Below are 14,001 nucleotides of genomic sequence, written 5' to 3'. Positions count from 1 at the left end.
GAACAATCCCATGATGGGTGACCCACTGGGAAGTTGCTCGTGAGTTCTCAAAAACAAAACCGTGAGGGAATGGTAAGCCCAAAGCGGACAATATCGTGCTACGGTGGTGGAGCGGGCCCGGGAAGTGATCCGCCCCGGACCGGGATGTGACATCATTCATTTTCTAAACCCTAAAACTGAGGAGTCAATCATGTAAAAAATTCCTAAAATATCTAAATAGAAAAAAAATACATATATATATTTTGGTTGGTATGGCATACCGCCGGCATACAAAATCAATTACCAAAGCCATGCCATTAATTGTCAATTCGGTAAAATGTCAACCAATTATGAAAAAATGCCAAAACTATACCATACTATTATGAGCCGATCGGTATGGTTCGGTTGGTAAATCGGTTTATGGCAAAATTTCTTATCTCCTAATTGAAAGCTCTTTTAGAAAAATGGTTTTCGGTTCTAAAAACACGAAACACATAACTAGTGTGTACCTTTTTAGGATTCACTTATATTTTTGTTAAGAATTGCATTAAAAAATATTTTCACAAAACACGTTCAAATCATTTAAAAACACTTCAAAACAAACTTTTGCTTTGAAGAGAGAATATATGTGTTCCTAAGGGTGCAAGAAATGAATCAAATGATAGAGAGAAGGGTGGTTCGAATTATCGTGCGAAGCACATGGAATTATGCATGCTGCTGCTTCATTCGCGGCTCACACGGTTTTATGAAACCCCAAGACCTAACCTTTTGCCAGCTAATCCTCCCTGCCTATTGAGTCTTGACCAAACCCAAAAACTAAAGGAGAAAAAAAAAGAAAAAAAAGAAAAAAGAAAAAGGATACATGCTCTTTTTGAATGAATGTCGACCAGCTCATTAAACAACACATGGACCACCTCTAAAGTCAATGTTATCAACTGCTACAATTGTTGGTAAATACCATATTAGCCTCATGAGATGTGCTTACGTAAGTGTTAGAATAATTGGACAGAGTTAAGAGAACTGTCATATACTTATACACGTATGTCTTAAATACACAAAGCGAGTGAGAAAGGAAAAACTAGTCTCACTGTCACGCACTCATACGAGTCATATGGATGTCCCATAGAGGCGGAACAAAAAGGAGCGCGTAAAACTAGTAAATGATTGAAATGTATCTGGAATACGAGACGGAACATTATATGTCATAATATAATTGGAGAAAAATTTGTTTTTTAAGTAACCATCCAATTGTGTAACGATATGTTGTATTCCGCCCTGTATTTTAAGCACTCTGAAAAATCTCTCCTATTTGACATGCACCGCATACAGTTTTTTAAAATACATTCAATCCAGTACTAGTTAGTTTTCTTAAGAAAATTTAAAATACATTTAGTCTTGTGGAATCCAAATCTTGCTTTTATAGTTCCTCAATCCAAACGGAATACATATTCGGTTAGTGTCAAATAAGGTATTACACTTATATAAACATAATCTTATGGATTATGAGTATCTTAAGGCACTACTGTTATATTGGGTAATAACTTTCATTTATTCGTTAACCCAATTAAATAGAAGATATGCAAATGAATGAACAGACGGTAAAACATCGTTAATATTTCAATTTTTGGTCAATAAAACATCAGTATTTTCTTATTTCGATCAACAATTCTCATTAACAAAATTTTAAAATTAGAATCTTCTCTAACAAAAACGAAACTGAGTGCCAAGTCGCCTAACTTTACTTATACGTATGTCTTTCATAGTCAATCAAACTTAATTTTTGACCCAAGAAGATGAATAAAATGTGTAGTTTCCGAGCAACCTCCATGGACGCCTGTCTTCTACCTCACGCCACATATTTTACAAATATTCATATTCCCCTCAGAAAATCAAATCAATCCCCCGACAAGCGTCCACCTCAAATCCCAATTATTTCGGTCACCCCAAGTCTTCTTCCTGCCAAAAAAATCCCTTAACTAATCAACGTCGACAGACTAATCACATAATCCTCCACCATCTCCTCCACCAGCAACCTTACCCATTTGACACCTCATCCACCACCACCAGCCGTCCTTATAGGCTCTCTCTCCTCTTTCTCTCTCTCTCTCTCTCTCTCTCTCTCTCTCTAAAACCTCCCCCGAAAGTTCCCAAATTCCATAAAACCCACTTGTCGGCAGTAGCAGATCTACAAAACCCACTAATTATTCTCCACCCCCTCCCCCCGCTTTGTTGGACTTTTTCGCACTTTCCGTTTTTAGCAATCATGGACTCGTCAGAGCAGCGCCGCAAGCGGAAGCGCATGGGGAGGTCCTACTTACAGGCGAAGCAGTACTTGTCACTGAGACGACCCTTGGTGCTCTGCTTCTCGTTCTTTATCTTCCTTCTGTTCGTATCGTCCGGCCGCTTCCGCCCGGCGTCGTTTCGGCCAGTCCTAACCGCCTCCTCCACCACCCTCTCCCTCCTGTCCTCCACCGCCAGCAACTCGATACTCGAGTCCTTCGCTGCCCACAGTGAGCACGGCAAAGAGTCGCCGCCGTCGTTTCGAGTGCAAGATCGAATCTTGTTTCCCGATCACGTGCTTCTCGTTGTGCCCAATCGGTTCCGCCAAAACGACGAGTTGGAGTGCGTTTACCACAAGCGGTTCAACGGTTCGGATGACGACATTCTTGAAGATAAAGAAAAGAATCAGCAGCTGGATTTTGTGGTTCGACCGGTTTTATCCACCGACGGCTACGATGACTTCCGGTCCATCGTTCGGTGTCCGCTGCCGCCGCTCAATTTCTCCACAGCCGTTGATTTGCGACGACGCGGCAGTTACGATACGACGGCTGCGACAAACGGCACGGCTTCTCTATGGGACAAGGTGGTTTATGAGGCGGTTATTGATGGAGACACGGCGGTTGTGTTCGTTAAGGGGCTGAACCTCCGACCGCACAAGAATTCGGATCCGACCCGGCTCAGCTGCCACTTCGGATTGGGGAATTGGGACAAAGACAAAGACCAAAGCGGCTTTGTGCTCACCACAGAAGCCGTCACCGCCGCTCAGGAAGTCGTCCGGTGCCTCCTCCCTCGCACTATCCGTAACCACCCGGATAAGGCCCACGGAATCCGGGTCACTATCGGATACAACACCAGCCACCCCAGAGCTCCAGTCCACGTCACTCTGCCTTCTGTGGCCACAATTCACAATTCCAAATCCCATCCAGTCCAATCCAATCCGAAGAAGCATGAGCTTTGTGTGTGCACAATGCTGTGGAACCAAGCACCGGCGATCAAAGAGTGGATTATGTACCACTCGTGGCTCGGCGTCGAGCGGTGGTTCATCTACGACAACAACAGCGACGACGGGATCGACGACGTCGTTCGAGAGCTCGATTCGCAGGACTACAATGTCAGCAGGCAGAGCTGGCCGTGGATCAAAACCCAAGAAGCAGGCTTTTCCCACTGCGCTTTGAGAGCAAAAGACGAGTGCAATTGGGTCGGATTCTTTGACGTGGACGAGTTCTTTTACTTCCCGCAAGCTTTCCGACGTGGCAGAGGAGATTATGGTGTTCCGGGGGAGAATTCGCTGCGAAAACTAGTTTCAAATTTTTCAAATTCAGCCACCATTGCGGAGATCAGAACTGATTGCCACAGCTTCGGCCCGTCCGGGCTGAGCTCCCAACCCCAGCAGGGAGTCACGGTCGGGTACACATGCCGGCTGCAGAGCCCGGAGCGGCACAAGTCGATCGTGCGGACGGAGCTGCTCCACGTGACTCTGCTCAATGTGGTGCACCATTTCCGGCTGAGAGAGGGGTACAGGTACCTCAGTGTTCCGGAGGGAATCGCGGTGGTCAACCACTACAAGTACCAGGTGTGGGAGACTTTCAGGGCGAAGTTTTTCAGGCGGGTGGCGACGTACGTGGTGGATTGGCAGGAGGATCAGAATAAGGGGTCGAAAGATAGGGCCCCGGGGCTGGGGACGGAGGCGGTTGAGCCGCCCAATTGGCGGCTGAGGTTCTGTGAGGTGTGGGACACCGGGTTGAAGGACTTTGTTTTGGGGTACTTTGCTGATCCTGTGACTAGGTTGCTGCCATGGGAGAAGAAGTCTCTTACTTCTGCAGAGTAAATCACACAGAGCTGCCTTTTTTTTTTTTTTTCTTGTTTCCGATTATTCTTTTTTTTTACACGTTCTACACACAAATCGAATTAATTACAGGATTCTCAGAGTGTAAATTTTGCGACAATATCAAATGAATTTTTCCTTTGCTTGTATACAAATTCATTTTTCCCAATCAAATAAAGTGGACTACGGATTTTTTCCTCTCCTGTGTGTACTTTTATTATGTGTTTTCATGTCATTTAAAGGAAAAGTAATCGCAGGGAACACTAAATTCTAATTGTAAAACAAATGGAAATGGTGAGAAAAAACCCCGTCCGTCTCTCTTACGGATTGGTGTGGAGTTGTAGATGCAGCAGTTGACAAAAGCAAATAATGGTTTATGTTTCAAAAGCAAATAAAGGGGTGCGTTTCAAAATTTAATTTAAGCCACTAATTGAATTCAACAGCTGCAACTATAGCTTTGCATCAATCCTCAAGAGAGACAGACGGGGATTTGAATTAGAGTTATCGAAATGAATTTGGAATTGTTTTAGCAGGTAAATTGGAGGCAAAATCACAACGCAAGTACAACTCAGCTAATTGAACGTTCTTACTATTGAAATCGAGCAAAATTAGGTGCATTAGTAATAAAAGTGCGGTTTTGAGTTTAGAATTAGATACAGCTCTGAAGAGTCCGCTTTGTACAAATTCCCAGCAAGCAGCTCCGAAGAATCTGTTCGAAATGCATTGTCGAAGATAACTGACCGATAATACAAAGAAACAGACTACATACATTATATATTTCAGGTATCGCAATAGAATTGGAAGGCACGAGAACATGATCTCGATAACCGCCATCCTTCATCCTCTGTACGATAAGCTGTTGCTTGAGGAACCTAAACATGAAAATAAACATCTTGTAATTCAGAGAGAGAGAGAGAGAGAGACATCGCGCGGTTGGGCATGAGTCGTTTGTGCTGAAATTATGGAGTCTTGCTTGCTTCTCTATGAGAAAGCCTCTGACAAACTTTGTGCCCATATAGTGGGTAATAATTTCAAAATTATTATAAGCTATGCGATGCGGTTAAAATAAAAATGAAAATTACCTGGATAAAGGCTACAGCCGTTGCATAAGGCGATACGATCATTAAGCCTCACAGTTTAATTACTTCAGAACTGGATCTTGTACAGCCAATGGGAGGTTTTCCACGTATTTTGATAGCGTAGAATCGAGCTTCTCTCCGATTAATGAAATCCATGCCTATTACCATTTCAATTGTTATTGCAATAACTTGATAAATATGAACAAACAGAGCCTAATTGATTACTATGCCAAAGAGTTTGATCAACCGGTCACACGTTATATATTTTTCATTCTGCAGAATGTATATTTGCTGTTGTACACTTTGATAAAGATAAACGAGGAAAACTTCAGGAACATTATCTTTTATGCAATAGGCCCTTTGTGAAACCGTGTTGCCAAATACAAAATTTTCAAAGTAAAAATGGGCACACCTGATCAGACGATGTGAATCCTCTTACTGTGTCACCACCAATTACAGCAATCCCTTTGTCTCCAAGTGGCTGCAATATTACTGCCTGAAAAAGTTGGAAATCGTGTTTAGCAATCCTTAAAATGCAGATATACACCGTGATTCTTAATCAACAGAATAGTAGAACTTAGGAAAAATGTATATAAAACAACAGACGAAGCTAAACCTGCGTATTTGAAGGCAGAAATGGTAGCTCGGATTTCCCAGGATAAAGATATAGGTTGGCCAAATAGCTCTCTGAGAAAAAAAAACAGAATGGCAGTCTTGTTTAGATTGTGAGTTGTGACATGGAAAAAAGTCGAAGAACTTAGACAACATGTAGTCGTTGGCAGGTACTTACGAACTCCTGATTTCATAACCCCTCGATAGAGTGATCCTTGCATCAGTTTATCAGCATCCACATCCACAGCCTTTCCATCACCATTGGAAGATTCGGCTGCAAAACCAATCTGAAGGATACATCTTCCATCATAAACTATAACTAGAGACCGGCAGCATGTCACGCTGGAGAGAGATTCCCATGCCCTGAAAATAAGAAACGAAAAACAACAATTAACCAGCCATACTCAGATTAGCAAAGTGCTTATTTCTTAACCCGCCAATCGCAACAAATAACCTACATTTCCCCCTCTCTTAACATCAATGTTTTGGTTTCGGCTTTATAAAACAGAATTTCGCGCTACAAATTGAAAACACATTAAACTGCCGACGATGGCGAAAAGGGTATCAACATTGCTATATAACATGTGCTAATGCATTACCACAACAACTCAGAAAGTAGAGTCTTGGGAAGATTCGGATGCATCTGCTCGCATTCGACCCCTTCCGGACTCACCTGAAATTAAACCCTAAACATATTAGCACTAATTCATTTGAAAAAAATGGGATCAATCAGCTAATTTTCTGACCTTAGATATAGATTTTGGCCTGATCGACAGCCACACCAAACCTGCTAGTATGTTGGTCACGGCCAATCCCAACGTCAATAAATCAGCTCTGGACTGTGAACTACAAATTAAACATAATTTCACATGATTAATTAACCACTAATTAAGCTCCCTAATCAAATTGCCTAAACAGTAACTGAGAAATGAAGCTTCAAAATTCTGCAAATTGCATTGAAGTGGCAGTGGTTATAATTAAGCAGAGAGAAATGCGTTTGCGCGCTTACCTACTGGCGTCAGCGACGAGAGCGATGTCCGAAACGGTGCGGTTGAAGAGGATGGCCATGAGAGAGGCGCCGCCGGCGTATATCGGCAAGCTCCGAGCGGCGTCGTCGTTGTTGGAGACCCAATCGGCGACCCAATTTCTCTTGGGCTTTGGGCCTCTGTAACGAGTGTCTGAATTCGAAGCCCTGATGCTGCGCGGGAAAGCGGGGACGAGACGACGTCGGAAAGGGCGTTTTGGAGTCCATGGAATTGGACTGCGGAGAAGGCTTCCCGCTTCCATCGAAATCTGTGGAATAGGTGACCTGGCGCTGATATTTGATATTTTGCTTTGGATTGGAAACGGCCTGTCGTTTAGCTGAATTTTGTAGGCATGGGGGACAAATAGATTTGTGACTTGTTGACTTTAGGACTTGGACTTGGATTATAACAAAGCCACACTAACTTTGGGTTTTAACTAGGCCCATAATTCAACCCTTTTTTTTGGTCACTAGCCCGTAATTCTAACTTAGACACATTTACTTCGTTTGGTATAACGGATTGGATTGGAATAATAGAACCCTCAAAATTTAAGGCACATTAACAATAGAGAATAATGATTTCATTTTAAAGGGTTAAAAGAGGATTAGATATGACAGAATTTCTCCTTTCTAATCTTATTATTTTAAGGAGAATTGAAATGAATTGATTTTCTTCTCGAGTAATTCTTCTTCTGCCTCTAATTTGATCACAATTTTTCATTTCTTCTTTTGTCATATCTTGAAAATAGTGTTTTTTTTCCTTCATCCTAATCCACCACGAGGCCACTAGTTGTAGCTATTTTTACCATACCAAGCGATAGAAGATGTCTTCGAAAATAGTTAAAATATATTTCTTAATTGTTTCGTTTTTGTTTTTAGTTTTGAGATAAAGGGAAAGTTGGGAGAATAAATAATGAAGAAGGTAGTGGGAGGGAGATGAAGAAACGAATAATGAATGATTACAGAACGTTAAAAATAAAACTAATATAAAACAGTTTTCTGTTTTTTTTGTTTGTGGCTTTTGTTTTGTATACATTTCTTCTACATCTTTCAATCACGTTCCGCTTCACTCTTCTCCAACCACGTTTCCCTCATATATATTTTCCCTATTTTAAACACAACAACTAAAAGTACAAAAGTTAAAACTGAAATAGCTATCAAACCGTCCTCAATATCATCGCTCTTCAAACCAATTCACAATTCCCTTATCTTGCAGGTTTGGGTGTAATATACAAATGGATGGAGGTACATCGTCGCATTAATATTGTCCTCATGCACATGCAAACTATGAGAGCCATTGACTCCCCCTCGGAGTGGATCAACACGTTTATGGTCAAATTTCAATATGTGAAAGGTCAGCCCTCTTGAAATCTGGGGACATAACTAGAAGACTGAAGACTTGAAAAGAGTTTTGGTCCTAAAACTCGTTTTGTACGTTACGTTATTTTCATGCTTTGTAGGGCCTACGTCCGGCATGATGTTGCAGATTTGCTTGGCACCAAGTATCAAACCATGACCATCCGTACACTGGTATTCCTCTTGTTTTTCTGCTAATTAAACTATCTGAACTGCACAACTATTTCTTGAAATGAATGGCAACGAATCCAATGGTAATGCATGTAGTTAATTAACAGTTGATTAAGGAAGTTTAACTCTAAATTAGCTTGACAGTATTAGTTTGTATGATTAGGGTTTCCTTATCGTTAAGAAACTAGTTTAGACAACACATGCATCATTGCTAATAAATTTTATAGAGCTTTCTGTAATTTGTGATGGATATTGATCATATTAATTTTCCTTAATCATGTTCATGTTTTACAAAGATTTTGTTTAGGTTAGTTGCTCATGAGATTTTTAACTTTGACGAGGCGGTAAGAAATCTTCGTACATGTAAAGCTAAGCAATAATAAAATTTCACACGCACATAAGCAATTCACCAAAATAATTGCTCGAATTTAGCTTTCGTTGACCAAAAATTTTATCACGGAAATAAGCGATCGACTGGAGAATATGGTTTAGTTTAGCCTTCACTTTCAATTGTAAATTACATAGAAGAACAAGTTACAAAGAAATAAAAAAGATGTTTTGACTAATAATCCAATCTAATTTGTTAGGTTGAAGACATCGATCGCTGCGGTTGATCTATGGTGGCTTTAGAAAAAATCATTTTCTCCGATGCTGTTGTTAGCCAATCTCAAGACATGTTGTCCTTATCAAGGATGATACCAAACACCAATCAGTGGATTGAATGGCCAATCAAAGTCAGAAAAACTTATCCCAAACGCGGATATGTAATATGAGATGCTCCTTGTCTTCGTTTGATAAGGACCACTGCTTACCCTACAGGCTACACCAGTACAATTCTGTGCCTTATTGCCTGTTTATTTATTTGCCACTTTGTACTAAATTTAATGATTTTTTTTTATTTGTGGGTGAGCGTTTTTGCTTTCGGTTCTTGGATATGGTAAGTTCCAACCAATTCTTGTATTTTTTTTAGTATAAATATATCGTTATTTTTTTAGTATAAATATATCGTTATAAAAAATAAAAAAAATTATTAACTATGAACTAAAACTACGGAAATAAATAAAAATTTAGGTTATCATTAGCTTTTTTTTTATTCGAACGATATAATTCTAAATTACGAACAGGAAATTGAAACTTAGATGAAGAGCAATTATTAAGTTGAGGGCTGCAACGGAGCAATTATTATTAGCTAGTTGATTTTGACTTAGGAGGGCTAACTCCGAGAGTCATGGAGATATTGTAGCTGCCTGTTTCTTGCTTAGGGTTTTGATATTTGTATTCTATCACGTGATATACGTGAGAACAGGGTCTATCATGATGTGAACATAACTATTTTACGTCTGCGTAGTGCAGTCAACAGATTGGACGGTGGGAGGTCTCTTTAAATAATAGTCTTCATAATTCTTTATCTTCGTTCTTCTGTTTTTTCAATTACTTTGGTTTTTAATTGTGTACTTCTCTCCTCATATTTGTTTAGATAACATGATCAGTAATACAGACTTTTATTTAACTATTGAAGCTAATTTAAGAGGGTTTTTTTTAGTTATAACTGTTGGTTCAAATTTCTGTGCAATACGAGAGAAAAGCTTGATTATATATATGCATTTATTATGCTAAGGTTGAGTCCCTTTTTTTCTGTTCATGTTGTAAACCACGTAAAAAATAATCAATCAACTCAACTATTATATACAATTTTTTTTTAACAAAACGATAACGTTACTGATTTAAATTGTTAACGTTAATGATTTAAATTGTTAAATGTTAGGTGATCGATGAGAATCGAGCATGCATTGTGATGCACAGTTATTATATCCAATCGGTGATATGCATGTTTTTATTGATTTTTGGTTTGGGGAAACTGAATAATCAAGGAGGAAGCTAGGAACAAAAGTCACAATATGTAACTAACAGTTGGAGAAACTGGGTGTTGAAGAATGAAAGTTGCACTTGCAGCCGCCGCTGCACTGCCTTGACTCCACGTACGCATCGAGTCACTGCATGTGACTGCAGAAAAATTGCGGAAGAAAACAAGATGCAGACGGAACACAAAACACATGCACCTAATGAAAAAGCTCAACGTAGATAAAAGGATAAAACGAATCAAATGCTTTGAAAAGCAGCGCAACACATGCTTCCAAAGAGACAGAGCACCTATAAAATGACATGCCCTCTTCTGCTTTGTAAAACCGCCTAATCAGCACACACTCACAACCTCCTATGAATTCGTCACACAGACAAGTGGTATTATTAATCCGTGCGACCGAAATGCTACTTGATATGCCACCTAGTTAAGTTACGTTATCTAATGAACATATATAGATGCGGTAATATAATAATATCACGTGAAAATGTTACACTACGACTGAAAAACTTCATGATGCTGTGCAAACTATTACTCACGTGGCCTCACATGGTTGGATATGAGAGCTTATAGTGGACGAACTTTTGAGTCTCACTCACCAATAGAAAAGCAGGACAAAAATAGGGAGAAAGTAATGGATAAAAATAGGAAATGGAAGGCAAAAGGGCATCCGTCCACCACCACCAAAGAGGTGCGTAGCCACATACGAAGGTCGAGGTTAAATACCGAAGTCTTGTCGTGGAAGGTGATGAGTGGGGTCCAGGCTTTACTTATCATCCACAACCACGTCCCACCCCACCACCAAAATCCACCACCATCACCATGGTCCATGACTGATATCGATTCCAACGAACGACCTGAATGACGCGAAGGCATTGAGACAACGATGTCTTTGTCAAAGAGCCATCGAATATGCCCAGTCGACGGTGCACAAATCACTTTGCTCCTCCACCAACGCTTTTTACCATTAAGTTATTAACAATAATTTTATGTTGAATTATTTTATGCAAATATTTGTCTACACGGTGTTCATTAACAATAATACTTATTGTAGCTACGATAATATAAAATTATAGCACAGATTAATTAACAAGACAACTAAAATATATGTAACGAGAACGCATAGGATTTCTTGGATGATATTTTAAATGGATACAACTTGAACTTATGAACGTCTTTATGACTGAAATCAGTTTCCTTATATAATATATAATTTTATTTCTATTCTAAAAAAAATGTAAACTCTAATACGACACTAATTTGTGAACATATATAACAGGTTAGATTGTTTAACAGATAGTAATTTTGTAATTTTTATTTTTACAATTCGAAATCCTGTTGCTGTTAACAAAAAATGACAATATAAAGTGGAGGATTAACATATGTCCGATTTTACTTCAATACTCTAGCGGTGCATAGTAAAATTTCATGGAGTTCCACAAGAGAATTTTTAGTATGTCCGGAACAAGGAGTGTTACACTACGTATTACTATACAAATGGTGAAATATTTATGTTAAAAAATTGAACAACTTACAAAATAAAATTTTTACCACTTATATAATAAAACATGATGTAACACTAGTGTTATGAGTGTAATAAAAAATTTCTTTTAGTTCCCTCTCCGTGTTCGTACACAGAAATATTAAAATATACGCAAAACGCAGGGTTATTATTTAGAGCTGCAACTCCCTATATACGAACCACAGCAGCCCTCATTTTTCTCTTTCATTACACAAACCAATTTCCTGTTCCCAGATTATTACCTTTTTCTTCCTTTCTTTCTTGCCTGCCTTATTGAAACACCGCCAACAACAAACGTGTGAGTCCTGAGAGAAGATCATGTCTCACACGTGCTCTCAGTGTGGGAACAACGGCCACAACTCCCGCAAATGCACGGATGTCAGCGGCGGAGGCTGTGGTGGCCCGACCACCGAAAATGGCATCATGCTTTTCGGTGTTAGAGTCACCGAGGGAAACGCGTTCAGGAAGAGCGTCAGCATGAACAACTTGTCCCAGTGTGAGCGGCAGGCGGACACAAACGCCGAAGCGGGTTACGCTTCCGACGACGTCGTCCACGCCTCTGGACACCGCCGCGAGCGCAGGAGAGGTATGTAGTACTCGTGGACTTATTTTTTTAATTTTTTTATGAGAGCGAGAAATCGAAGTTGAAATCTCATGCGCAAGCGTCTTGCTGATCTAATCTGGAGTTTAATTATCTTATTTTTTTCATTTATTTTGAATTAATTATTTTTACTTGACTAATTGTTGGATTGGTTGGTTTTTTATATGGGAAGGTGTTGCGTGGACGGAGGAGGAGCACAAGCTGTTCTTGGTGGGTTTACAGATGGTAGGGAAAGGAGATTGGAGAGGGATATCTAGGAACTTCGTGAAGACTCGTACGCCGACTCAGGTGGCGAGTCATGCTCAAAAGTACTTCCTCCGGCGCAACAACCATAACCGACGACGCCGCAGATCTAGTCTCTTCGACATCACCACCGATACCCCCGTATGTACTATTAATATTATAATCGTAGTTAATTGTAATTTAGCATTTTAATTACCTTAATCTTAGTTCATGCCTATTAAGTTATTTCCATGAGTTGGATTTGCCTTTTTTACTTTTACAAGAAAAATTTATGTTTTCAGATTTTGAATCTAAAATAAATTTTTGCATTAATGTAGGGTTTAGATTTATAGTTTGACAGTATAATTAAAATCAACTTGACATTGTAGCAATTTTTCTACGTTCACATATATCATTGTTAGCCATGAGTCACGATCAAGTTTGATTACTTTCTTTTCTTTTCGTAGATTAGAATAATTTATAATATCACTTTTGTTAAAAAAAAAAAGCGATAGATTATTGTTAACTATGTATTTTAAATACGTGCAGTTGAATTCATTGATGGAAGAAGATCTAGGCGAAACCTCTCCATCAGTTGTACAAGTATTGCCATTCCCACCACAGCCACACTCTAATTTGGGTTGCAATATTCTTGGAGGGTTTCCAGTTTCGACTTTTCCCGCAGCCCTACCTGTCACTGGTGAAGGCTCACCAATACAAAGTAAGCTGATATCATCAGGATTAAACATGAAGTCATTACAAGACATGCAGCAGAGCCAGACAAAAGTCTCACAAACAACTACTAGGCCCATCCGTCCGATCCCACTTCATCCTCCGGTTGTCCCTCCATCTTCTAAACTGGCCGGTTTTAACTTGAAGAATAAGTACTCATCGTCACCCACCAGAGACCCACTGCCATTGTCTCTGAAGCTCTCTACGACTCCATCCGAGGAGCAATCGCCCACGACGACGTCGCATTCGTCTACGTTTCAAGCCATGTCTAGTGGCACTGATAGTATCATTAGCGTTGCTTAAATTAATTATTGAACAATTTGAACTCCATGTATGTCCTACGTGTTTATTATATATATACGGCCGGCTAAAGCAGCTTGGTGGGAAATGGAAATTAATTATGTGGTGGCCCGAGATTAGATCGATCAGTGAGATAATTAGGGGGCAAAAGGGATTAGGGATCGGGCTATACATATCAGTTTGTTACTTTATTTTCTACAATTCATTGGATATGATGATAAAAAATTAAAAGAAGTATTTTCAAAGTAAAAAGATGTGAGTGTGGATACTGGATAGCACTTTATGTAGCTTGGTAATTAGGTGATTAATTTGCCTATTTTTTACTGGATGGTTGGGTTTAATTTATAGAGTTAGAACAAGATATGTGATGTCGATTTCAGTATTCTCGCCGTGGTGGGGATTCTTGTGGTTGATTTTTGTCTGGTTCCTTTGGGCAA

The 14,001-nt window shown here is 39.6% G+C and overlaps 3 protein-coding genes across 3 annotated transcripts; 2 read left to right on the top strand and 1 right to left on the bottom strand.

The window, feature by feature from the left end:
- Nucleotides 1–1,861: 1,861 nt before the first annotated feature.
- LOC103942898 (glycosyltransferase family 92 protein RCOM_0530710) lies at nt 1,862–4,282 on the top strand. Its single transcript, XM_009353094.3, has one exon. It carries the CDS (start codon nt 2,243–2,245, stop codon nt 4,085–4,087), a length of 1,845 nt encoding a protein of 614 aa, XP_009351369.2. The 5' UTR covers nt 1,862–2,242; the 3' UTR covers nt 4,088–4,282.
- Nucleotides 4,283–4,682: 400 nt separating this feature from the next.
- On the bottom strand, nt 4,683–11,063 carry LOC103942897 (protein COFACTOR ASSEMBLY OF COMPLEX C SUBUNIT B CCB4, chloroplastic). Its single transcript, XM_048571695.1, has 10 exons — nt 10,914–11,063; nt 10,236–10,330; nt 6,785–7,183; nt 6,522–6,621; nt 6,375–6,448; nt 5,954–6,138; nt 5,780–5,850; nt 5,576–5,659; nt 5,167–5,321; nt 4,683–4,956 (listed from the first exon to the last, which is right to left on the bottom strand). The coding sequence occupies exons 1-9, from the start codon at nt 11,061–11,063 to the stop codon at nt 5,226–5,228; spliced, it is 1,254 nt and encodes a 417-aa protein (XP_048427652.1). The 3' UTR covers nt 4,683–4,956; nt 5,167–5,225.
- Nucleotides 11,064–11,968: 905 nt separating this feature from the next.
- On the top strand, nt 11,969–13,665 carry LOC103950909 (transcription factor MYB1R1). Its single transcript, XM_048571507.1, has 3 exons — nt 11,969–12,295; nt 12,483–12,694; nt 13,082–13,665. The coding sequence occupies exons 1-3, from the start codon at nt 12,028–12,030 to the stop codon at nt 13,565–13,567; spliced, it is 966 nt and encodes a 321-aa protein (XP_048427464.1). The 5' UTR covers nt 11,969–12,027; the 3' UTR covers nt 13,568–13,665.
- The last annotated feature ends 336 nt before the right edge of the window (nt 13,666–14,001 follow it).

The sequence above is a fragment of a genome, unplaced genomic scaffold (genome assembly GCF_019419815.1).
Source record: "Pyrus x bretschneideri cultivar Hongxiangsu unplaced genomic scaffold, Pyrus_bretschneideri_v1 Contig6, whole genome shotgun sequence".
In the NCBI taxonomy this organism is placed as follows: domain Eukaryota; kingdom Viridiplantae; phylum Streptophyta; class Magnoliopsida; order Rosales; family Rosaceae; genus Pyrus; species Pyrus x bretschneideri.
The sequence above is the reverse complement of the archived record's forward strand: the minus strand, read 5'-3'. Positions and strand labels throughout refer to the sequence as shown.